The sequence below is a fragment of the Myxocyprinus asiaticus genome, chromosome 47, assembly GCF_019703515.2.
Source record: "Myxocyprinus asiaticus isolate MX2 ecotype Aquarium Trade chromosome 47, UBuf_Myxa_2, whole genome shotgun sequence".
NCBI lineage: Eukaryota > Metazoa > Chordata > Actinopteri > Cypriniformes > Catostomidae > Myxocyprinus > Myxocyprinus asiaticus.
In genome coordinates this window covers 20,632,334-20,656,595 of record NC_059390.1, presented here as the reverse complement: position 1 = coordinate 20,656,595, position 24,262 = coordinate 20,632,334, and the positions used below count along the sequence as shown (strand labels likewise).

At 38.4% G+C, this 24,262-nt stretch overlaps 1 protein-coding gene across 1 annotated transcript in view; it reads right to left on the bottom strand.

Annotated features, from left to right (window-relative positions):
• acss3 (acyl-CoA synthetase short chain family member 3) overlaps window positions 1–17,738 on the bottom strand; it is a 53,543-nt gene extending 35,805 nt beyond the window's left edge. The window contains exons 1-6 of the mRNA XM_051691169.1: window positions 17,208–17,738; window positions 15,880–16,024; window positions 14,260–14,448; window positions 9,882–10,016; window positions 6,264–6,404; window positions 2,857–2,937 (exon numbers count right to left, since the gene is read on the bottom strand). Of these exons, the coding sequence (XP_051547129.1) occupies window positions 2,857–2,937; window positions 6,264–6,404; window positions 9,882–10,016; window positions 14,260–14,448; window positions 15,880–16,024; window positions 17,208–17,605 (1,089 nt within the window). The 5' untranslated portion in view covers window positions 17,606–17,738. The remainder of the gene's footprint in view (window positions 1–2,856; window positions 2,938–6,263; window positions 6,405–9,881; window positions 10,017–14,259; window positions 14,449–15,879; window positions 16,025–17,207) is intronic.
• Window positions 17,739–24,262: the final 6,524 nt, after the last annotated feature.

Genomic DNA, 24,262 nt, shown 5'->3' with positions numbered 1-24,262 from the left:
GCACCCATTCACTTACAGTGGTGGCCAAAAATATTGGCACCCTTGGTACATATGAGCAAAGAAGACTGTGAAAAAAAATCTGCATTATTTATCCTTTTGATCTTTCATTTAAAAAATATATATATAAAAATCACAAAAATGTAACCTTTAACTGAAAACAATTGAAACAGGGGAAATACCTCATTATTAAATATTTTTCTCCAAAAATCATTGGCCATAATTATTGACTCCCTTTTATTCAATAATTTTTGCAACCTCCCTTTGCCAAGATAACAGCTCTGAGTCTTCCCTTATAATGCCTAATGAGGTTGGAGAACACCTGGTAAGGGATCGGAGACCATTCCTCCATACAGAATCTCTACAGATCCTTCAAATTCAGAGGTCTATGTTGGTGGACTCTCCTCTTCAGTTCACCCCACAAATTTTCTATGGGGTTAAGGTCAGGAGACTGGGACGGCCATGGCAGAACCTTGATTTTGTGGTCAGTGAACCATGTGTGTGTTGATTTTGATGTTTGTTTTGGATCACTGGTGGTACTTCATCTCTGTGTGCGCCAAACCCATCACTGGTGTTTGCTGCCAAAAAGCGCTTTTTTTGTTTCATCTGACCATAGAACCACATTTGAAGTTCCAGTAGTGTCTGGCAAACTGAAGATGCTCGAGTTTGTTGTTGGATGAGAGCAAAGGCTTTTTTTCTTGAAACCCTCCCAAACAACTTGTGGTGATGTAGGTGATGTCTGATATTTTTTTTGAGACTTCTGACCCCAAAACCAAACTAATTTCTGCAGTTCTCCAGCTGTGATCCTGGGAGATTCTTTGGCCACTTGAACCAACCTCCGCACTGTGCGTGGAGACAATATAGACACACGTCCTTTTCCAGGCCGATCTTAAGATCTCCAGTTGATTGGAACTTGTTAATTATTGCCCTGATGGTGGAAATGGGCATTTTCAATGCTTTGGCTATTTTCTTATAGCCACTTCCCATTTTGTGAAGCTCAACCTTTTGCAGCACATCAGAACTATAGTCTTTAGTCTAACCCACTGTGATTGATGATTAAGGGAATTTGGCCTGTGTGTGTTACCTCATATTTATACCCCTGTGAAACGGAAGTCATGCCTGAACAATTTCATGTTCCTAGACACCCAGGTGCACAACCCTTTTTTTTTTTTTAATAAATATGAATGGGAATATGTGTCAGATATATTTTACTCATAAGAATTTCTAGGGATGCCAATAATTGTGGCCAACGTGTTTTTGAGAAAAATATGTATTTAATAATGAGATATTTCCCCGGTTTCAATTGTTTTACTTCAATTAAAGGTTACATTTTTGTGAATTATTTGAATGAAAGATCAAAAGGATAAACAATGCAGATTTTTTTTTCACAGCCTTCTTTGCTCATATTTACCAAGGGTGCCAATATTTTTGGCCACCACTATACACTGTATGGACCTACAGAGCTGAGATATTCTTCTAAAACTCTTCATGTGTGTTCAGCAGAAGAAAGAAAGTCATAGAAATCTGGGATGGCATGAGGATGAGTAAATGATAAGTGAATTTACATTTTTGGGCGAACTAGCCATTTAACTGCTGTCAATGAGGGTAAATGGTAGCACAGCAATAACTATTATATAATTTTTCTGGGGACACCACCAAGCTTTTGGTATACAAAGACATGTTGAACACAAAGACATACGTATATGCACTGCCAGTCACTGCAGCAGTATTAATATTTGGGGGGGGGAAAAACACTTAAGGTCTTAAGTTTATTAAAAAAAGTTCATACAAAGGCAAAGATACCACAAGTTATATTATTTTAGAGATAGAGAACTCACATAAGATTAAATGCAAAGGCAAAAATTGCAGCAATATGGAATATATTATGAAGACAAACCAAGCAAGATCAGAAAGTTTTTTAAGGCAATGTAAAGGCAGTGATGCAGCTATATCATTTACATGTTAAGAGAACCCATATGAGAAAAAAAAAAGTTTCCGTTTTTAAGGCATTAGATAACAAACACGTCCTAACAGATGGTTCAGGATTTCTTCCTCGAGTTCCTTCAGCATTTATTGTCGGTGGTTAAAACAGCTTTATGTGCATTAGCGCCACCAGTTGCGCTGGTTTTGGTTACTGCAGCAGCTCCTGATCCAAAGCTCATATTTTATTGGTCAGGGCATTTTATTGCCTGGCGAAGAATTTTTTTTTTTTTTTTTTTTTTACACACTCAAAAAAAAAAGCCTTGCTTTGCTGGTGTGCAAATGTTCACTCCAGGTGTGAATGGTTCATTAGGAATCCATTGTTTTGACTGAAAATGTTAATTGCGGCAAAGATTCGCGTTTGTTGTGAAAAGGCCTTTAAGGTGAAGTGGGTAATTTTTTTGCTACTAGTGTCACCAAACGAAACTGCAAAATAACAAGATTCCAATCATAATGGAACCTTATAAGTGAGTGATTTGTAAAGCTCTTCAAGGGCAGAAACTCAATTGATCTCAAGAGACATTCTAACAGCACGTAAAAGCATAAAAATACATTGTGCACACAAATACAGGGTAAAATAATATATTTTTTAATTACACTGAACTGTTTTATCTATACTTTTAAGTATTGAATAAAATCTAAATGTTTATTTATAAACAACATTGCCTGAAGAAGATGCAAAACTGGTCATTACAATGTTGGAAATTGGCTCTGTATGGTGCCATGAGTCATATCTACAATATTCTAGTCCCTAGCTAGGGCACCTCGTTTAAGTTTAGAAATGTACAGTATGTTTTTATTGCACACTGAAGGCTTTAATTTCAAAAGATCAAGGAAAATTTGATTCCCCCCTTGCAAAAATACTGAATCATGGCCTACCTCACCAGGAGCCAGTCCGTAAATATTAGACATGGTCCAGTTTAACATCACGGCATATCCGCCCGTATCTCGGACTACACCCTGAGAGGAAAGAATAGAAGAATTGGAACATTTCACAGGAAAACACATCACAATGTCAAGAAATAATTTCTTCATGTGAACACACCAATTCTTCAGTCAATGAGATTTATTTATTAGTCATATGGGTTTGGAAGGACATTAGGGTGAGTACATGAAGACAGAATTCTCGTTTTTGCACAACACATTACCATTCGTGATGACTAACTGGGTGGTGATATATATATTTGCATAGAGAAATGGGGGGGGTGTTCCCCTTTTTTCACCCAATTTGGAATGCCCAATTCCCAATGCGCTTTTAAGTCCTCGTGGTCGCGTAGTGACTTGCCTCAATCTGGGTGGCGGAGGACGAATCTAAGGACCGTGTCTAAGACCGTCAACCCGTGCATCTTATCACGTGGCTTGCTGAGTGCACTGCCATGGAGACATAGCACGTGTGGAGGCTTCACGCCATCCACCGCGGCATCCACGCTCAACTCACCATGTGCCCCACGAGAACGAACCACATTATAATGATCCCTAGCAATTGGGCCAATTTGGTTGCTTGGGAGACCTGGCTGGAGTCACTCAGCACGCCCTGGGATTCGAACTACCGAACTAGCGAACTCCAGGGCTGGTAGCCAGCGTCTTTTACCACTGAGCTACCCAGGCCCCCACATTTAGGGCCTTTAAGATTTTTTTGCATTGTGACATTATTTTCATGACAGTTAAATGCATTTTAACCCCCAATTTGCATTACCTCAACATGGCTGTACATTATACTTTTACTAATCCCATTGCTAATAATAATTTTTTCCACAGTTACAGTAAAACAGATACTATTTTATTGCACTATACAATTTAAATACTACACATTACATTTGAAATAGTATATTTTTGTAATGCTGCAGTAATGAGAATTAAGGGGGTAAAATGTACGTAACTGTCATGATCTTCATGGCCCTAAATGCCTCTCCGAGTAAACACACTCTCAAGGCGAAATTGCCAGGATTCATACAACGTTTCTAAATTTGGCTAATTCGAATGATATCGTGCGACTGCACTCGTTTGAAATCCTACGACTTTCACTACAGCCAATGATGTCGCTGGACAACGTTTCCTTTCTAATACGTAACAATTACTTTCTTCTGTCACACACAACAGTTTCCTATCATGTTTACACACTCTACTGATTGGTTAAGTTTAGATAAGGGGTTTGGGTAAGGGCATAATATGAATAAGTATGTCCTTAACACCTCGTGCACGGAACCCGCGCTTACTTCCGCATTAGACATCTGGGAATTTGCACGTGATGAATTCGTTTATGCGAACAACAATGTGCAAGACCATACGAAATAGCCAACTTGTAAATTATGTAAATTTTTCTTGACATGTTTTGTGAGATTCACCCAAGTATAGGCATGTGTATCACCACGATGGAGGCTGAGGGTCGGCTTGAAAGGTATATTTTGAGTTGTAGGGTGCTAATTAAATCCTGGTAAATTGTGCCAAATCCATAAATTTGAGAGGCATGTGCCTGACTGAGCAAGTGAGGCAGGACTATTAGCAAGTGGTTTATGTACAGGGCAGTATTGCCTTGGGCCAGATATTTCACAGTGGCTGAAGTCTAAGTCAATGGAGAGCTGTGTTTTGTTCACTGTGCCTTCAGGCCATGATACTTCCTCCTGTGTGCGCTTTTTTTATTCTCTTCTTTTGCCTCGCTTATAGAAGTGTCCTTCTATAAGTGAGATGTTCAGGATAGAATAGCACCTGAGGCATGATCATGAAAATTTCAAAGTGCTGTTCACCTCATGCACAATATCATGTGGGGAAAATAAAATTTTATTTAGAGGTGGTCTTTGAATAAGAGGTGGAATCATAAAAATTTAATTGGCGGGCAGAATGGCAAGTAGCACTGAAAAAGAGATCCTGGAAATGGGAGGGGCTTAACAGCCAGGATGTCTCTGATTGGTCAGGTACAATGGCTCATAGCAGTTTTTTTTACTTTTATATCATGTTAGATTTAGCCTACATTTTGAGAAGCCGACTTCTAAAAACCATTCACGACTTTGACAAACTTGTAATTCAAAGTAAAAGTGGACCGATATATCGGTTTTACTGATCATTCCGTGCCGATAGTTTTTTTTCCCTCCATGTTCCTGTAGCCAGCGATAGAGGATTATATAGTTAGAACGCATTGGTTCCACAGTATAACAGCAGCCTCTAAAGTTGAAAGAAAAACAATCATCAGGGGATTTCCTGTATCTAAATCGGTCATCATTGGCAATATTCATCCATATTTTTATCGTCTCTTTAATGCATATTTTGTTATCTAGATTAGTTAATCGCGTGTTCTAAATTGAAGCAAGGGGATGCAAAGAAAAATGTGACTATATAGAAACATGCCCCGTCAACACATACATCATGTCTCCAACTTCATATCTTGTGAATAATAATAAACCTTATTGCTCATTATACCTCATCTGGGGAAATATACATTTACAAAACCCTTCGCCTGGTTAATATATAGGCTAAAGCTTAATTTTGGTTAATACTTAAAGCACTGTAACAGAGACAAGTCTCCAACATTTCAAAATAAGATTCCCTGGTGTACTTCGGGCTCGTTTATAAGGTAAAAGTCCCATGTTATGCACCAAATCATAATTTTTTTTTTCTGGTTCTTATTGGGAATTTGGTTAAAGAATAAACTGCATCTGGGACTTTATTCATTTTGGCTCTTGTGGCCTCTTTGTCTGTGCCCATCACAGTAAGGAAAGAATAAGAAACTTTTAACATTCTATAAATAAAAACTATAGACCAATTTATCAGTTATCAGCCTTCCCCACCACCTTAGTAATTGCATCGGCAAAAATCCACGATCGGCCGCCTCTAATTACAAGTTCAAACATTGAAACTGTATGAAAACTTGAAGTTTCTTAATGTCATTATTCAGGTGCCAATTATTATTAAATTCAAATATAGACCCCTTTTTGTCTCTTATTTCATTGTCCCTATGATTTGATAGTAACGTTATTGTCAACTTAAGGGAAAAGTTGACAAGTCCAATTCAGATTCTTTTATCAACATTAAATGAATAGTAAATGCCACATACAACAAGCCAGACAAAAGCCTATATAGAGCATCAGACAAGAGTGTATCTACACACCTTGAAACTCACAGGTCATGCTGAACTTGAAAACAGACAAGATTTTATAGAGATGTATGGCTCAAGGTTTCCAAACAGAATATGCAATAGACCCTGACAACACGGATCTATTCCACAGTAAACACCCTCAATCATTTCCTCAGCTGTGTTTTATCACCACGTATTGTCATAAACAAGATTTTACCTTAGGAGTGCCAGTGGTGCCAGAGGTGTAGAGGACATAAAGCGGGTGATGAGCGGGGACGGGGACACAATCATGAGGGAGAGCAGTAGCCATTTCCTCCTCCCAGTCCAGACTTAGGTCAGGATGCATGGACACCTTTTCCTGGGGAAAAGATGGAAATGTTTATCTACAAAGTACTGAGGCCTTCAGAAAGGGGCCTAAATAAAAATGTTTAGCAAGAAATGAAAAATCTGAATCTCTCGGTTTTGTATATTCAGGTAACTCTGAATATTCTAAAAGCTTCAGAAACTAAGAGGCATATAGGAATCTTCTAAAGGAATAACATAAATTGAACGTTGTGTCCATATTTCTGGGGCTGGGAAATATGAAAACTGATTTGAACTTTTTTTTTCCACATTTCTGAAATTTGGTTTTGTTCATCTCCACTAACCATTTGGGACTGTTTCTTTACCCCAATCTGTTGGATAATCAAAAAGCTATTTCCTGACAGTTTCCATGACAACACAGAATTAAGTCTTAAGTCGGGATGCATCAGAACAGGGCCGTAACCACAATCCTGGGCTGGAATCCCTCTTCAGACATGATGGTGCTGCGGATGGCTGCCTCGGTGTGGAGCTCCTCAGTTCTTTTGTTGTTTTTGTTTGTTTGTCCTATGTTTAGTAATCTTTTTCCAGTCAGTTTTAACAGAGACGAACTGCTGAACATTCGACAGCACTGAACTGTCCAAATACAAACAGAACATCACATGCCCCACCAAAGACAGGAACATACTGGATCATTGCTACACAACAATAAAGGATGCATATCGCTCTGTTCCTAGAGCAGCTTTGGGACTCTCTGATCACTGTCTGGTACATCTTCTTCCAACCTACAGGCAGAAATTAAAATCAACCAAGCCAGTAGTAAGAACTGTAAAGAGATGGACCAATGAAGCAGAGTGGGAACTACAAGCCTGCTTCGATTGCACGGATTGGAGTGTTTTTGAGGCTGCAGCAACAGACCTGGACGAGCTCACAGATACTATTATATCATATATCAGTTTCTGTGAGGATATGTGCATTCCTACTAGGACTTATTTAAAGTTCAACAATGACAAACCATGGTTTACAGCAGAGCTCAGGCAGCTTCGTCATGCCAAAGAGGATGCTTACAGGGGTGGGGATAAAGTCTTGTTCAATCAGGCCAGGAACACACTGAACAAGGAAATCAGAGTGGCTAAAAGAAGATACTCTGAGAAGCTGAAAAACAAGTTTTCAGCTAATGACCCTGCATCAGTGTGGAGTGGCATGAAACAACTCACAAATTATAGGACTCCTACCCCCAACCCTGTAAGGAAGCAACAACTGGCCGACAACCTGAAGGTGTTCTACTGCAGATTTGAAAGGCCCAATCTCACACCCCACACCCACCTTCACTTCACACAAACACCAACACCTCCTGCAACCCCCTGCTGCTACTCAATCTGCACTTAAGATCTGTGAAGATGATGTGAGCCACGACTTTCAAAAACAAAAGACAAGGAAAGCTTCAGGCTCAGATGGCGTCACACCAGCGTGTCTTCAATCATGTGCTAACCAGCTGGCCCCCATCTTCACACAGATCTTCAATAGATCACTGGAGCAGTGTGAAGTCCCATGCTGCTTCAAACGCTCAATCATTATTCCTGTCCCAAAGAAACCAAAAATCACAGGACTTAATGACTACAGACCTGTCGCCCTGATGTCTGTGGTCATGAAATCATTTGAGAGACTGCTGTTGACCCACCTGAAGAACATCACTGGACCCTTTCTAGATCCCCTTCAATTTGCTTAGAGCAAACAGGTCTGTGGATGATGCAGTCAACATTGGATTGCATCATATCATGCAACATCTGGACAGACCAGGGACATATGCAAAGATCCTTTTTGTGGACTTCTGTTCGGCTTTCAACGCCATCATCCCAGCTACACTCCAGAATAAATTACACCAACTCTCTGTTCCCATGTCTATCTGTCAGTGGATTACCATCTTTCTGACGGACAGGCAGCAGCTTGTGAGACAGGGGAAACTCACTTCTAGTACCTGTACAATCAGCACTGGTGCCCCCCAGAGATGTGTGCTCTCCCCACTACTCTTCTCCCTCTACACCAATGACTGCATCGCCAAGGACCCCTCTGTCAAGCTCCTGAAGTTTGCAGCTGACACCACTGTCATCGGCCTCATCCGAGATGACAATAAGTCTGCATACAAAAGGGAGGTTGAACAGCTGGCTGTCTGGTGCAGTCAAAACAACCTTGAGCTGAACATGCTCAAAACGGTGGAGATCATTGTGGACTTTAGGAGAAACACCCCAACACTGACCCCCCCCTCACCATTCTAAACAGCACTGTGGCAGCAGTGGAGTCATTCAGGTTCTTGGGCACTACCATCTCACAGAACCTGAAGTGGGAGACCCACATTGACTCCACTGCGAAAAGGCCCAGCAGAGGTTGTACTTCCTTCAACCTGCCACAGGTGCTGCTGATACAGTTCTACTCAGCAGTCATTGAGTCTGTCCTCTGCACTTCAATAACTGTCTGGTTTGTGTCAGCTATGAAATTGGACATTAGAAGACTACAAAAGACAGTTCGGACTGCTGAGAGGATTATTGGTTGCCCCCTGCCACCCCTTCAAGAACTATACACTTCCAGAGTGAGGAAAAAGGCTGGAAAAAACACTCTGGACCCCACTCATCCTGCCCACTACCTTTTTGAACTGCTGCCTTCTGGCCGACACTTCAGAGCTCTGAGCACCAGAACCGTCAGGCACAGGAACAGTTTTTTCCCCTCAGGCTATCCATCTCATGAAGTTAAATTGCCCCATTGAGCAATAACTATGTAAAATACAGTTTAGTCTTTCTTATATTTATCCAACACACCCAACCTCTTCTGCCATTTCATTCCTCTGAAAAAAAATAAATAAAAAAAAATTATAATAATTTGCACTGTACATAACAGATTTGTATTTGCACTGTACATAACGGATTGTATTAGATTTGCACTACCCATGTGCATGTATGTATGTGTGTGTCTGTACGTATGTGTATAATTAGTTTTATTTTTTATTATTATCTGTGTCTTGCTGCTGTTTTTGTATTGTTTTTGTATTGTTGTCCACTGGAAGCTCCTGTCACCAAGACAAATTCCTTGTATGTGTAAGCATACTTGGCAATAAAGCTAAAGCTGATTCTGATTCTGATATACATTGAGGGGGACAAGTCCCCTCCAATAATCAGATATGGCCAATAAATTGGTGTGCAGGTGTACCTACTAAAATGATCAGTGAGTGTACATTTACATATAAAGATAACTAAAGGTACACTAGGGAATTCTGGAAAACTATTTTTGTTTTACACATAAAGTATATACACAACACAAAAAAATAGCATAACTATTTTTGTTTTACACATACAGTATATACACAAACATAAACAAAATAGCATGTTTACTGTTGAGTCCAGCAAAAAAAAGGGGAAACCAACTGTAATTTAGTCTCTTGCTGCAATATCTAGCAACATCTTCACTTTAACCAGCTATTAGGCAATCAGCCAGCTTCATAATGAGACTGGTGTCATGGTGCTGTGGGTTTGTGGGAGCTCACCATGCAGGGACGGCTGTAGATGAGGACTTTGTGTGGTTTGTGGCTGCTAAGCTCCAGAGCTTTGTCCACCAGGGGAATGTACTCCACTCTCCTGCCCGGCTCGATGCCAAATGATGCAGTCACCAGCAACTTGGGCTGCAGGGAAAATTATAATTTAAGGGAGGAAGTTGATTTCACCAACCTCAGTAGAGAGATACATCATGGAAATGCATTCAGATTTAAATAAATGTATCAATTTACTCCGCAGTCACAAACATTAGTTTATTAATATACTAGATTTGCATTTCAAGAAGGTGCAAGACACCAAAAGGATAGAGGTAAAAGAATAGTTCGGCAGAAATGAAAATGTCCTAGATGTGTATGACTTTCTTTCTTCTGCAGAACACAAATGAAGATTTTTAGAAGAATATCTCAGCTCTGTAGGTCCATACAATACAAATGAATTGGGACCAAAACTTTGAAGGTCCAAGAAGCACATAAAGGCAGCATAAAAGTAATCCATACAGTTTCATTCATGTCTTCTGAAGCAATCCATTGGATTTATGGGTGAGAACAGACCTAAAATGTAACTCCATTTCTCCATAAATTCTGACATTAGCAGTCTCCTTGGCGATCATGATTTTAAGTTTGATTACACCTTCTAGCTCCATCCATTGCTCTATGCATGCATCAAGCATACAGTGCATTCAGAAAGTATTCAGACCCCTTCATTTTTTCACATTTTATGGTGCAGCCTTATGCTAAAATTCTTTAAATAATTTTTTTCCAAATCAATCTACACTCCATACCCCATAATGACAAAACAAAACCCAGATTTTTGGTAACTTTGCAAATTTATTAAAACACTGAAATAATCACATTGACATAATATTCAGACCATTTACTATGACACTTGAAATTTAGCTCAGGTGCATCCCATTTCTCTGGATCATCTTTGAGATGTTTCTACACTTTGATTGGAGTCCACCTGTGTCAAATTCAATTGACTGGACATGATTTGGAATGGTCTATATAAGGTCTCACAGCTGAAAATGCATATCAGAGCAAAAACCAAGCCATGAGGTTAAAGGAATTGCCTGCAGAGCTCAGAGACAGGATTTTGTCAAGCCACAGATATGGGGAAGGCTACAAAAAAAATTTCAGCAGCGTTGAAGGTTCCCAAGAGCAGAGTGGCATCCATAATTCTTAAATGGAAGAAGTTTGGAACAACCAGGACTCTTCCTAGAGCTGGCCACCCAGCCAAACAGAGCAACTGGGGAAGAAGGGCTTTGGTAAGAGAAGAAGAGCTCCAGAGATCATGTGTGGAGATGGGGAGAAACTTGCAGGAGGACAACTAGGCTTGTTGCAATTATTATATAATCATCTAGTCGCAGTTGTCTCAAATAACCGCGATCAGACGATTATTTAATAATTGCGATTATTGTGCACTTCAAATTCCAATCACATGTGAATGCATATACTGAATATACACTAATCAGCCACAACATTAAAACCACTGACAGGTGAAGTGAATAACATTGATTATATCGTTACAATGGCACCTGTCAAGGGGTGGGATATATTAGGCAGCAAGTGAACAGTCAATTCTTGAATTTCATGTGTTGGAAGCAGGAAAATGGACAAGCGTACGGATCTGAGCGACTTAGACAAGGGCCAAACTGTGATGGCTAGACGACTGGGTCAGAGCATCTCCAAAACGGCAGGTCTTGTGGGGCGTTCCTGGTATGCAGTGGTTAGTAACTACCAAAAGTGTTCCAAGGATGGACAACCGGCGACAAGGTCATGGGCACCCAAGGCTCATTGATGCGCGTTGGGAGCAAAGGCTAGCCTGTCTGGTCCTATCCTGCAGAAGAGCTACTGTAGCACAAATTACTGAAAAACTTAATGCTGGTCATTATAGAAAGGTGTCAGAACACACAGTGCATCGCTGTTGTCATTTACCTGGGGAAGAGATGGCAGCAGGATGCACTATGGGAAGAAGGCAGGCCGGCGAAGGCACTGTGATGCTCTGGGCAATGTTCTGCTGGGAAATCTTGGGTCCTGGCATTCATGTGGATGTCACTTTGACACGTACCACCTACTTAAAGATTGTTGCAGACCACGTACACCCCTTCATGGCAATGGTAGTCTCTGATGGCAGTGGCCTCTTTCAACAGGATAGTGCACCCTGCCACACTGCAAAAATTGTTCAGGAATGGTTTGAGGAACATGACAAAGAGTTCAAGGTGTAGACCTGGCCTCCAAATTTCCCAGATCTCAATCTGTTTGTGCATCTATGGGATGTGCTGGACCAACATGTCCGATCCATGAAGGCCCCACCTTGCAATTTCCAGGATTTAAAGGATCTGCTGCTAACGTCTTGGTGCCAGATACCACGGGACACCTTCAGAGGTCTTATGGGGTCCATGCCTTGACGGGTCGGAGATGTTTTGGCAGCATGCCTTCACTTTAAAAGATTGTGTAATGGCAAATATTTCTAGTCATTATGAGTTCATATACGCAGTGTTAATAACACGCAGTGAAACCGCGGAGGAGAGGCACGCAGCGACATCTGAAAGGCTTTGCTTCATGTGAAATAAGGGCTCGTGGGTTTAATCAAAGAGCATTAAAAAGTGTGTGAAAGTGAAGAAATTAGGGCAGAAATATTTACTATTGCATAATGATATAAATATAAAAAATGTAAATTATATTTTATTTTTTTGAAAAATATATAAAATATAAAATAAAGGAGTTCCAGAACAACAGCGTTAATGCAAACCTGACCAAAACTAAAGTTGATCAAAAACTATTAAGAAATATTTTGATAAACTTATAAATTACATGAAAAATAAAAAGTCTTAAAAGGAAATCATAAATCCCTATTTTATTATCTGATTTATATCTTAAATATAAAAATGTATATGACAATTACTTGTGAAAGCCCTAAAACAGACAATCAATCGTCATAGCCTTAAAACAAACAATTAATCATCATAATCGCAATTATTTGTTTGACAATTAATCGTCAATCAAATTTCATAATTGTGACAGCCCTAAGGACAACCATCACTGCAGTACTTCACCTTTATGGCAGAGTGGCCAGACGGAAACCTCTCCTCAGTGCAAGACACATGAAAGCCTGCTTGGAATTTGCAAAAAAAAAAGCACCTAAAGTACTCTCAGACTGTGAGAAACAAGATTCTCTGGTCTGATGAAACGAAGATTGAACTGTTTGGCATCAATTCCAAGCATCATGTCTGGAGGAAACCAGGCACCGCTCACCACCTGCGCAATACTATCCCTAGAGTGAAGCATGGTGGTGGTAGCATCATGCTGTTGGGGTGTTTTTCAGCGGCAGGGACTGAGGGACTTGTCAGGGTTGAAGGAAAGCTGAACGCAGCAAAATACAGAGATATCCTTAAAGAAAAAACCTGATCCAGAGGGCTCAGAACCTCAGAATGGGCCGAAGGTTCACCTTCCTACAGGACAATGTCCCTAAGCACACAGCCAAGACAACGCAAGAGTGGCTTAGGGACAACTCTGAGAATGTCCTTGAGTGGCCCAGCCAGAGCCCGGACTTGAACCCAATCGAACATCTCTGGAGAGACCTGAAAATGGCTGTCCATCCAACTTGACAGAGCTTGAGAGGATCTGCAGAGAAGAATGGCAGAAAATCCCCAAATCCATGTGTGCAAAGCTTGTCGCATCATACCCAAAAAGACTCGAGGCTGTAATCGCTGCCAAACGTGCTTCAACTAAGTATTGAGTTAAGGGTCTGAATACTCATGTCAGTGTGATATCTCAGTTTTTTCTTTTTAATAAATTTGCTAAATTATGAAAAATCTGCTTTTTGTCATTATGTGGTATGGAGTGTAGATTAATGTGAATTTTATTTTGCATAGACTGCAACATAACAAAATGTGAAGAAAAAAAATGAAGGGGTCTAAATACTTTATGAATGCACTATGTAATCAAGCTTGAAATCATGATCATACTTAGAGACTGCAATGGCAAAATGTAAAGTGAAAAAGGAGTTACATTTAGGTCTGTTCTCACCCAAAATCCATTTGATCACTTCAGAAGACACGGATTAAGCCACTGCAGTCGTTTGGATTAGTTTTATGCTGCCTTTATGTGCTTTTTGGAGCTTCAAAGTTCTGGTCACTATTTACTTGCATTGTATGGACCTACAGAGCTGATATAATCTTCTAAAAATCTTAATTTGTGTTCCACAGAAGAAAGGGATGGCATGAGGGTGAGTAAATTATGAGAGTTTTCATTTTTGGGTGAACTATTCCTTTAAAGTTTGAAGTTTATGATACATCTGGTGGTCAAATTGATACATTTTGAAAATCAAAGCTTCCATTACCTATTTTCTTATATAAATACAGTGGCTTACCTTAGCATGGTCAATACGGATGGAAAGCTCTTTAGAGGCAAATCCCCCAAAGATGAGGCTGTGGGTGGCACCAATACGGGCACATGCCAGCATGGTGAACATGGCCTGAGGCACCATGGGCATATAGATCACCACCAGATCCCCCATCTTTACACCATGCCTCACCAGCACACCCGCCAACCTGGACACCTACAAAAAAAGGGTATGGAACAGTGTCAGAAATTCACTTTTTGGTAAGGGGCAATATTTGCCCCATCAAATTGATTTTCAAGGGCATGTTTTTCTAATCATATCAAAATGTGTTGTCCATTTGTGGCATATTCTTGCCTCATGAATCAATTAAATTAAATAAATTCTCAGTCTGTACAATTACAACTGTGTGACAAGGAGGAGGGCGGGGCCGGGCTTTTAACAAACTGTTAAAAGAATCTTCCGGTTTCAATACAAGTTAAGCTAAATCGACAGCATTTGTGGAGTAATATTAATAACAAAAATAATTTAGACTTGTCCTTCCTTTTCTTTAAAAACAAAAGCACAAAAAAAAAATCAAGGTTACAGAGTGGCACTTACAATGGAAGTGAATGGGGCCAGTTTGGGGGCTTTAAGGGCAGAAATGTAAAGCTTATTTTATAAAAGCACTTACAATAATTGTTTTTTAATACTTGTGTATTATTTGAGCTGTAAAGTTGTTTAAATAGTCATTTTTACGGTTGTTTTAGGGTTTACAGCGTTATGTCGTCATGGCAACAGTGTTGCAAAATTGGACATAACTACACAGAAAATGACAGTGATTTTATCACACTAAAATCATGTTAGCACGCATATTGTTTACGTCTTGTGGCTATACTTTTGAAACAGTGAGTATTTTAACATTTACAGATAGGCCACAATTACTTCCATTGTAAGTGCTCGGGAACCGGAGTGTCTCTCTGCCCTCCCTCTCTCTTGCTCTTTCGGGCTTTCCCGCTCTTTCTTTCTCCCCTCTCCCTCCCCTCATCCAACTCAGTTTCCCAGGAGGCAGGGAAGACCAATGGGGAAGTTGCCACAATCAGCGGAAGAGAGACATAATGAGGGGCCAGAGACGCCAGAGAGAGGGAGAGACACACGGAGCCGTGTTTGTGTGTGCGCATTTGTTTTGTTCTGCTGAGTTTCATGTTGTGTGTTGTTTTATTAAAAGCCTTTTTGGTTGATAACACGGTTCTCACTTCCTCCTTTCTGATGGACAAGAGGTTTACAGACAGTTACAGGTCACTACAGTGTCTGAAGAGGCATTAAATGCATACAAACCCCAACAATACATAGGTTTATATTAGAACATGTGCAATATATTAAAATGTTAGATAACAGATTAAAAAAAAAAACTATGGTTTGCACCATATGGGGATTTTCTTGGCCCCACATTTTAAATATCTGGGCCATTTTTTGTCACTTTCGGTGGTATTATTGCCTTGAGCCCTGGTTTTGATGCCAGTGTCAAAGAATAAACAAATTCTGGGGGGCTGGGGACAAGGTTAAAAATGATGCCATACAGACTCATTAAAATAACAGAACAATAGACACTGAATGCAAATGAGACAGCACTTTAGATGAGAAGGAACAGAGACTCAAAACGCTCGTTACCTGATCTTGCATTTCTCTGTATGTGATGATCTGTTTAGTGCCGGTAACGGGACTGTCATAGATGACAGCTGCCTGATCACCTCTTCCATTCTCCACATGCCGATCCACAGCATTATAACATACGTTTAGCTTTCCTCCAACAAACCTGTGGAAACAGATGTTCTTAAAGGAATAGCCTAGTTCTTCCCAAAAAGGTGACAATTCTGACATTATTTACTCCCCCAATCATGCCATTCCAGACCTGTATGCTGTTGTTTTCTGTAGAAAATGTTTTCTTTATGCAAAAAGTACATTTTTTTTTTTTTTTTTAAACACAAAGCACAATAAAAGTAGTCCATATGACTTGTGTACTATATTACAGGTCTTCTGAAGCCACATCCAAAGGCTTTTTCTGAAGAACTAACCAAAATTTAAGTCATAACGTACTAATAATCCCTGAATACTCATTCGCATTTAATAAAGCCGCTGGATGTTGCATGTGTCGTAACATACAGCTATATAACACAGTGTACAAGGGGAAGATTGTCAGTGAGTAACAACTTAAATTTTACACCGTTCCTCACACAAAGCTATCGTTTGGCTTCAAAATACTTTCTGAAGGAGTACAGTGCAAAAGTTGTACTACGGACTACATTTATGGTACTTTAAAAGGTGTTTTGGTCCATTCTGAGCTCTTCTGTCATTGTATGGAAAATAACTGCATGAATATGTGAGAATATGAGGGTGGGTAAATAATGACAAAGTTATCATCTTTGAGTAACTCGTTCCTTTAAATTCACTGCCACTTTGATCAACAACAGTTTAATAACATGATTAGTTGAATCTAAGTATTGTGGCTCACGAAATGAATAACGTAACGTGTGCTAATCAAAGCAATCAGAATGCTAATTTACCAGCATTCGTATTCAACACTTTCACGCTCCAGGAAATGCAAAAAGAACATCATAAACATGCCTGGTGACACGAGTAAATAAAACTTTTATCCATCCCACATCGTTAAATGACATTACGTTTTTGCCAACGACCAAAAACTTACACTCGTGTAATATTGGTGAAAATAATATAATATTCTGAGTTCACTACATTAATGCACTCATATGCCTTATGGAGACTACAAGGGGGCGTTCACAACGGACGCATATTGTGTTCCGGCAGCGCATGGCGTTCCGTCAGCCTATCTTTTTAAGATTTGGCCGTCAGACGGACGTTTGCGTTCGCGTTTAAAGACGGTGCGTCAGGTTTTTTTAACTTTTAAAACGCGTTCAGTTCTATTATGCAGCGTTCTGCCTGTGTGAACACCCCCTAACCTAACGCAATGATGTACATACCATTTTGGAAACACTGCATCCGTGTTATCCAAAGTTTGGGTCCAATGTTCAAACCAGCTGATACCACGTGCCGCTTCACTCCAAAACTTTTCAGGTTTATCCCGTGCCTGACCAAAAGCGTCCTCATATGTGTGTTTGGATGAAAATACACGACTGAAATGTTTCCGGTGTGTGCTATAATCGGTAGTTGGCGTGCAAACCAGCGATTTACACTGCTGCCAGGTGTTTATTTTTCCATTCGGCAAGTAATACGGTCTAGATACAGCTGTGCACGAAAACTTAACACCAAACAAGCATCTTGAACCAACCCCCACTGCCTTGTTAACTTCCGTAGCTCTACACACTGTAATATTTCCAGCACAGATGTATTTTAAACGCGTGGTTTGGTAAAGACGCATGTCTGTTGTCGCACAGCTGACGGTAATCACGCCGTTAATACTTCACTGTTTAAAGTCGAGCACGGCTGATCCACGTTAGTTTAACGTTTCCGACAATCCGAACTCAAAAATGGCCGTGCAATACTTTTATATACTTCAGATGACAGGCAGGGGCAGCCCATACTGCAATCCATGAAATAACATTGTTGCGCAATGATAAGGGATTTTAAAGGTCATTTGCAATTAGGCAATGCTTAAATCTGCATATAAATTCCTGAACATTTGAGATTAGTTTTTGGAACTGTTGCTTACAGTCAAATCTGGCATAGGAAGTGATGTGCATTGGAAAATCATGTTGCTTGCCTAATGATAGCCCAGTTTAATTAATGCACTTGGAGGCAAGACTGATGCAGACATTCCAGACTGCAGCAGATCAGGCCCGGTCCTACAGGGGTGCTTGAGGGTACTACACACCCCTAAACGAACCTTAAATCACCCTCAATTGCAGACCAGGGCAAACTACTGCCCGCGGGTTGATTTATCATGAATTTCTTTTATTAGATCTTTCATTTATCTGGCTTTTGGACCTACTGCACATCCACAAGCTTTTAATATGCTCAGGGATGGCAGATAATATATGCAACACCCCAATCAGAGATTTATACTTGCACAAATTGGAAATATTTCATCTTATGTCATACTTAATTTATAACCATACATGCGATTGCACGCGCTTTCTCTCTGCAAAAAACAAACAAACAACAATTTAGCGCTCAATAGTGCACGGAGGGGACACGCGAGTAAAACCAAGTGAGAAAGGAATATATTTACTCTTTGTGTTATCTGTAAAATGCTGAAGTCCCTCACACCTGTATGCTAATGTTATCTGGCAGTAATCATTTATCAGTGTCATGCAGCCTGTTTTATTCAGTGGTGTGCTGAATGGGGTGCCAAACATTGACAAGACCCACATCATGACCCATGAGCGTGTAAACAGGTTGATAATGTTCTGAGAATAAAACAAGTAAATGGGTCCACTTTGCGGCCAACATTAAAATAAGCTTTTAGAATCTCTTTCCCAAATATTTTATTTGACTTTTAAACCAGACTCCTGATGTAGAGTGTTAAATTGAATACTATATTACCACTGCATTGAAGTATGGTAAAATAATCAATTAATAATTTTATGCAGCCTTTAATCAGTTTTACTAACACATGATAGAAAGTATAGCAGCAAAACTTCAAGCAATCGCAGAATGGTCCCATCAGTATACACTTCAGAAAATTGTGCATCATTCATTGAGTGCATGTCTGGGCTTAAAAGATAAAGCTATGCAGAACTTTTTATCTTCTCTGTTCCATGTTCTACTTAATGGCTGATGTGGTCCCTGTACCAAAATAATTGCACACCCCTGCTCAATTAAATATGTAAGACTAATACTGTAAATTGGCAAGCAGATTTCCTTGAATACCAGCAAACACACAAAAATCACACAAAATGCATCAAAACTTATAAACGTATGATTTTGCAAATCATTACGTCCTAATCTGCAGACGCAGAATTTTGCTGTCATTTTCAGCGACAGATCACGGGGAAAAAAAACCTGAAGCAATAAATGTTTTGCACATGAAAAAACTAACTTTTCTTTACGTTAAGTAGCATTTAAACATGATTTAATCTATTAAAAAAATTGTAATTACGATACATCTTCACTTTGTGTTATATTGTATTGGAAAAGAAAAGTACTGATATCATGGGGAAATACGTAAATGAAGCCTGAACATTTATTTTATTACACATTAGGCTTCTGCACATTGAACGTTTCAAAAATGTTGTAGCCTGTTTTTAAGATGTACGCATTTCAATTTAATAACAAAATTCTATCAAATTGAATAATGTTTAACCAAATTAAGTTAATCAAATGTAAAATATTAAAGACTACTCAGTTCAGTTTGATGGAATTTGATGGTTTACTCACCCTCATGTCATCCCAGATGTGTATGACTTTCTTTCTTCTGCAGAACACAAATGAAGATATTTCGAAGAATATCTCAGTTCTGCAGGTCCACACAATGCAAGTGAATGGTGACTAGAACTCAGAAGCTCCAAAAAGGACATAAAGGTGGCATAAAAGTAATCCATACTACTCCAGTGGTTCAATCCATTTCTTCAGAAGTGATATGATAGATGTGGGTGAGAAACAGATAAATATTTATGTGCTTTTTTACTATCAATCTCCACGTTTGACCAGCCCCAACCAGAAGGTGGCTGAATGCGAAAGTGAAAGTCACATCCACACCAGAATGTGAAAGTGAAAGTGTTCATTTTTAGTAAAAAAGGACTTAAATATTGATCTCTTTCTCACACCTATCATATCCCTTCTGAAGACATTGATATAACCACTGGAGTCATATGGATTACTTTAATGCTGCTTTTACGTGCTTTATGTAAGACAAATTAAATAAATCTTCATTTGTGTTCTACAGAAGAAAGAAATTCATACACATCTGGGATGGCATTAGGCTGAGTAAATGATAAGATCATTTTGGGTGAATTTTTCTTTAGTTTTTAAAGACAAATTCATGATGAATAAACACTAGATAAAGGCAAACAAGTTGAGATATAAATAGCTGATCAGGGTTAAGTGTCATCAGTGCTCTCAAGGACTGGGGTCCTGTCTGACTGCATTTTTGATTTTTCCTTTTTTTTCTCCCTCTCTTTCAGTTTATCTTTCTTTCTCTTAAAGGAAGAGTACAACCATACATGAAAATTCTGTCATCATGGTCGTTTACTCACCCTCACGTTCAAGGTCCAAAATGTGTTGTTTGCGTTACCTTCCAATGGCATGAGAATAAAATAAATAAATAATAATAATTACCGGCCATAAATATTTCTCCCCAGCCATGAAACTGCATTTTGCATTATTTCATTACAAATATATTGTTTTGTATGACAAAAGGATTAATAAACTGTTTTACATTTCATATTTGCAACAGACAGCATTTGCTATGGTCATTGTAACAGTCAAAGCATAATACATAATACAGTCACTGAGTTTTTCTTCAGCCAGCTTTCTATAGTCATTAACTCTATTGACTGTAGTCCCGTGTTAACTGTGCAATCTAGAGATGGTGATTGAGTCATTCATCAATCTGGTTGACAGGTAAGGGATGATGTGATTTACAAATCGCTTGTGCAATGTTTTCCATTAGGGTTGCTGAGGCGATTAATGCCTAGTGGTCCTATTCCAGTGGGGTCTTTACGCTGATCAGGAAATGAGTTTCTCAGAATTTAATGGAGCTGAATCAGATAAATAGATCTTGCGGTAAGATGCGCATTGCAAGGTTGGTGACATTTATCTGTTTGCTGCTTCCGCTGTTCACTCAACAAAAAAACAAACAAAAAAAAAAAAGGATTTTTGCTGCTTGTTCAGTTTACTTAATTAAAATAAATTAAAGCAACACGATTCTAGAACACTGTCACAACTTGATTTGATTGCGTTCTATTCATTTAAATGTTTTAATTTTAGTTGGAACAACTTTTGTGTGGTGTTAATATAGTTAATATAATAAAACTGGGCAGATGATTTCCAAATCCTTGCATGCTTTGCATGGGACGGGATAGGGAGACAAGAGTTTAAATAAGTTTTATTTTATGCATTTTTAAGCAAGATGAGAATATGAGGAGATTTTTTCATGTTTAATGCTCTGTTATGCTGGGGTTTTTGTGCTTGCCATTGTGGTAAAGAAGGACGCTTATGCTCAGTTACTTGATTTGAGTGCTGCTCAGTGCTATATTCCGTTGCAATAATTAATGTCCTTACACTTGATCACCTGGCATATACTAATGATTAATACAATAAATTAAGTTAGACCAACATAAGAAAATTAATCAAATTAAACCATAGCAAATGAGTTTGATGATCTTAATGAACTTAGTACATTGATTTGAACTAATCCAACTAAATTATGCTGTCTCAATGAAACTGACTTAATCTGAATGAAAGACATTAAATTGCTTCTAAAATCTCATTCAATTAAGTTAGGGTAATGAATGTTAGAGCGTATTACCTCACCTGTGTAAAGACGTGTGAAAGTGAGTGGTCCCATGTTGATGTATTCAATGTCAGAAAGCTGAGAAAGTTCAGAACGAGACATTTTTGCAGTTTAGTTTTAACACTATACCGCTGTAGGCATCAAATATGATACACAACCTTTGATGGCTCCTGTCTCATTCTCTGTTCCAGCTGAAAAGCAAAAAAATCATATGTTTATGGCACCATCTAGTGGTTATTTGTGAAAAAAATGTGGCGTCAATGTTTATATCGATATATTTAAAATGGCAGAAGACTTCTGCAAAAAATGACTCTTATGTTGGGATAAATTAATAAAAAAATAAATTAAGTAAAAGTGACAGTAATGATTATATTTTCATTGATATTTTAAAATGAGTATTTGCGGAATAGAAGCAACTTGTGCTTGGTTAAAATTTTGTATATTATTTTATTGAAAAAGCATGTTGAAATTACATGCATCAAATACGATACAACAGGCTTTTGAGGTATACCTCTCAATCACTATTACATTACATTCATGCCCATATATATATATATATATATATATATATATATATATATATATATATATATATATATATATATATATATATTGGGCCTATAGTGAAAAGAATACCATCCACACTGTGAAGCATGGTGGTGGCTCACTGATGTTTTGGGGGTGTGTGAGCTCTTAAGGCACGGGGAATCTTGTGAAAACTGATGGCAAGATGCAGCATGTTAACAGAAAATACTGGCAGACAATTTGCATTCTTCTGCATGAAAGCTGCTCATGGGACACTCTTGGACTTTCCAGCACGACAGTGACCCTAAGCACAAGGCCAAGTTGACCCTCCAGTGGTTACAGCAGAAAAAGGTGAAGGTTCTGGAGTGGCCATCACAGTCTCCTGACCTTAATATCATCGAGCCACTCTGGGGAGATCTCAAACGTGCAGTTCATGCAAGACAACCAAAGACTTTGCATGACCTGGAGGCATTTTGCCAAGACGAATGGGCAGCTATACCACCTGCAAGAATTTGGGGCCTCATAGACAACTATTACAAAAGACTGCACGCTGTCATTGATGCTAAAGGGGGCAATACACAGTATTAAGAACTAAGTGTATGCAGACATTTGAACAGGGATCATTTCATTTTTTTCTTTGTTGCCATGTTTTGTTTTATGATTGTGCCATTCTGTTATAACCTACAGTTGAATATGAATCCCATAAGAAATAAAAGAAATGTGTTTTGCCTTCTCACTCATGTTTTCTTTAAAAATGGTACATATATTACCAATTCTCCAAGGGTAGAGCTTGAGCACAACTGTATATATATATATATAAAACAGTATTGAAGGAGTTCCCATCTATGCTGGGCACTTATTGGCTGTTTTTCTTTATTATTTGGTCCAAGTCATCAATTTCAAAAACGTTTTTTTTTTTTTTTTTTTTTTTTTTAATTAAATTTTAGTTTTATAATGAAATAAATTAATATGGTGGCACAATTATATTTTTGTCTACAAAATTAATTTCAAATATTTAAGCATACGCCTTCAGATCAAAAGATTTTTAAGATCATGAGAAACATTTCAGTCAAGTGTTTCAAAACTTTTGACCAGTAGTGTGTGTGTGTATGTATATATATATATATATATATATATATATATATAAAAATCATAGAGCTTTGAACATTCTGACATATACTTTTTATAAGATATATTTAAAGTGTGAACTAATACTTCTGTGTATTTTCATATATGCAGCCTGCTCTGTCATTATAAAGATCTCATTATTATACATTACAAGCTATTATGATGTCATTTTACCATAAGTTCCTGAGACCCAGCAAAAAAGTTTTTTTAAAAGTCAATATTGTGTTTGGTGCATAAGATACATATGGTAAAAAAAAATTTATTTAATTGTTTTATTTTTTATTCATGTTGTATTTGATGTGCTGAATTGAGCTGTGATACATTTCAATCCATATTTATGGACCAAGGAGAGGAAATTGTCATGGCCAAATTCTCAAGTATTTGGTATCTCTGAAAAGCCCAGGGAGTCCACTGATAATACCCCAAGATTTACCAATGTAGCATGTATGGGATAAGAAAATGTCCTATACAAAATAAATTGCAGGGCCTCAGGAAGATTGTGACCTTTAAAGCCTAATGTATCAAATATGATACATTAAAAAAAGCATGTGCAATTTTTATACTTTGTCTAATGGTACTAAAACCAGTTTAATGTAAAAAAAAATAAAGTAAATAAATTAAAAAAATATATATAAATTTCTGACAATTCTTTCTTATGTCAGGCTTTACAGGGTTAATAAATGTTCTTTATGGACTGGGAATGAAGTTTTGACTTGTGGAAGTTACAGTATGTTTAATTAATAATATATCAAGCTCTTTTTTTTTTTTAAACGAATGATAAAGGAAAATTAGATTCTTCATGATATGACCCCACTAAGATAAAGCAGTCTTGTGCTGAATGATTAAAAGTACTTCATGAATTACTCTATCCTGCCATCTGGCATCTGCCTCAATGCGCTGATCTCCATTTGAATGTATTTGTTTATAGGTTTTGCATTCAAAATACTCTCACAGCATGTCTTCGCCTCT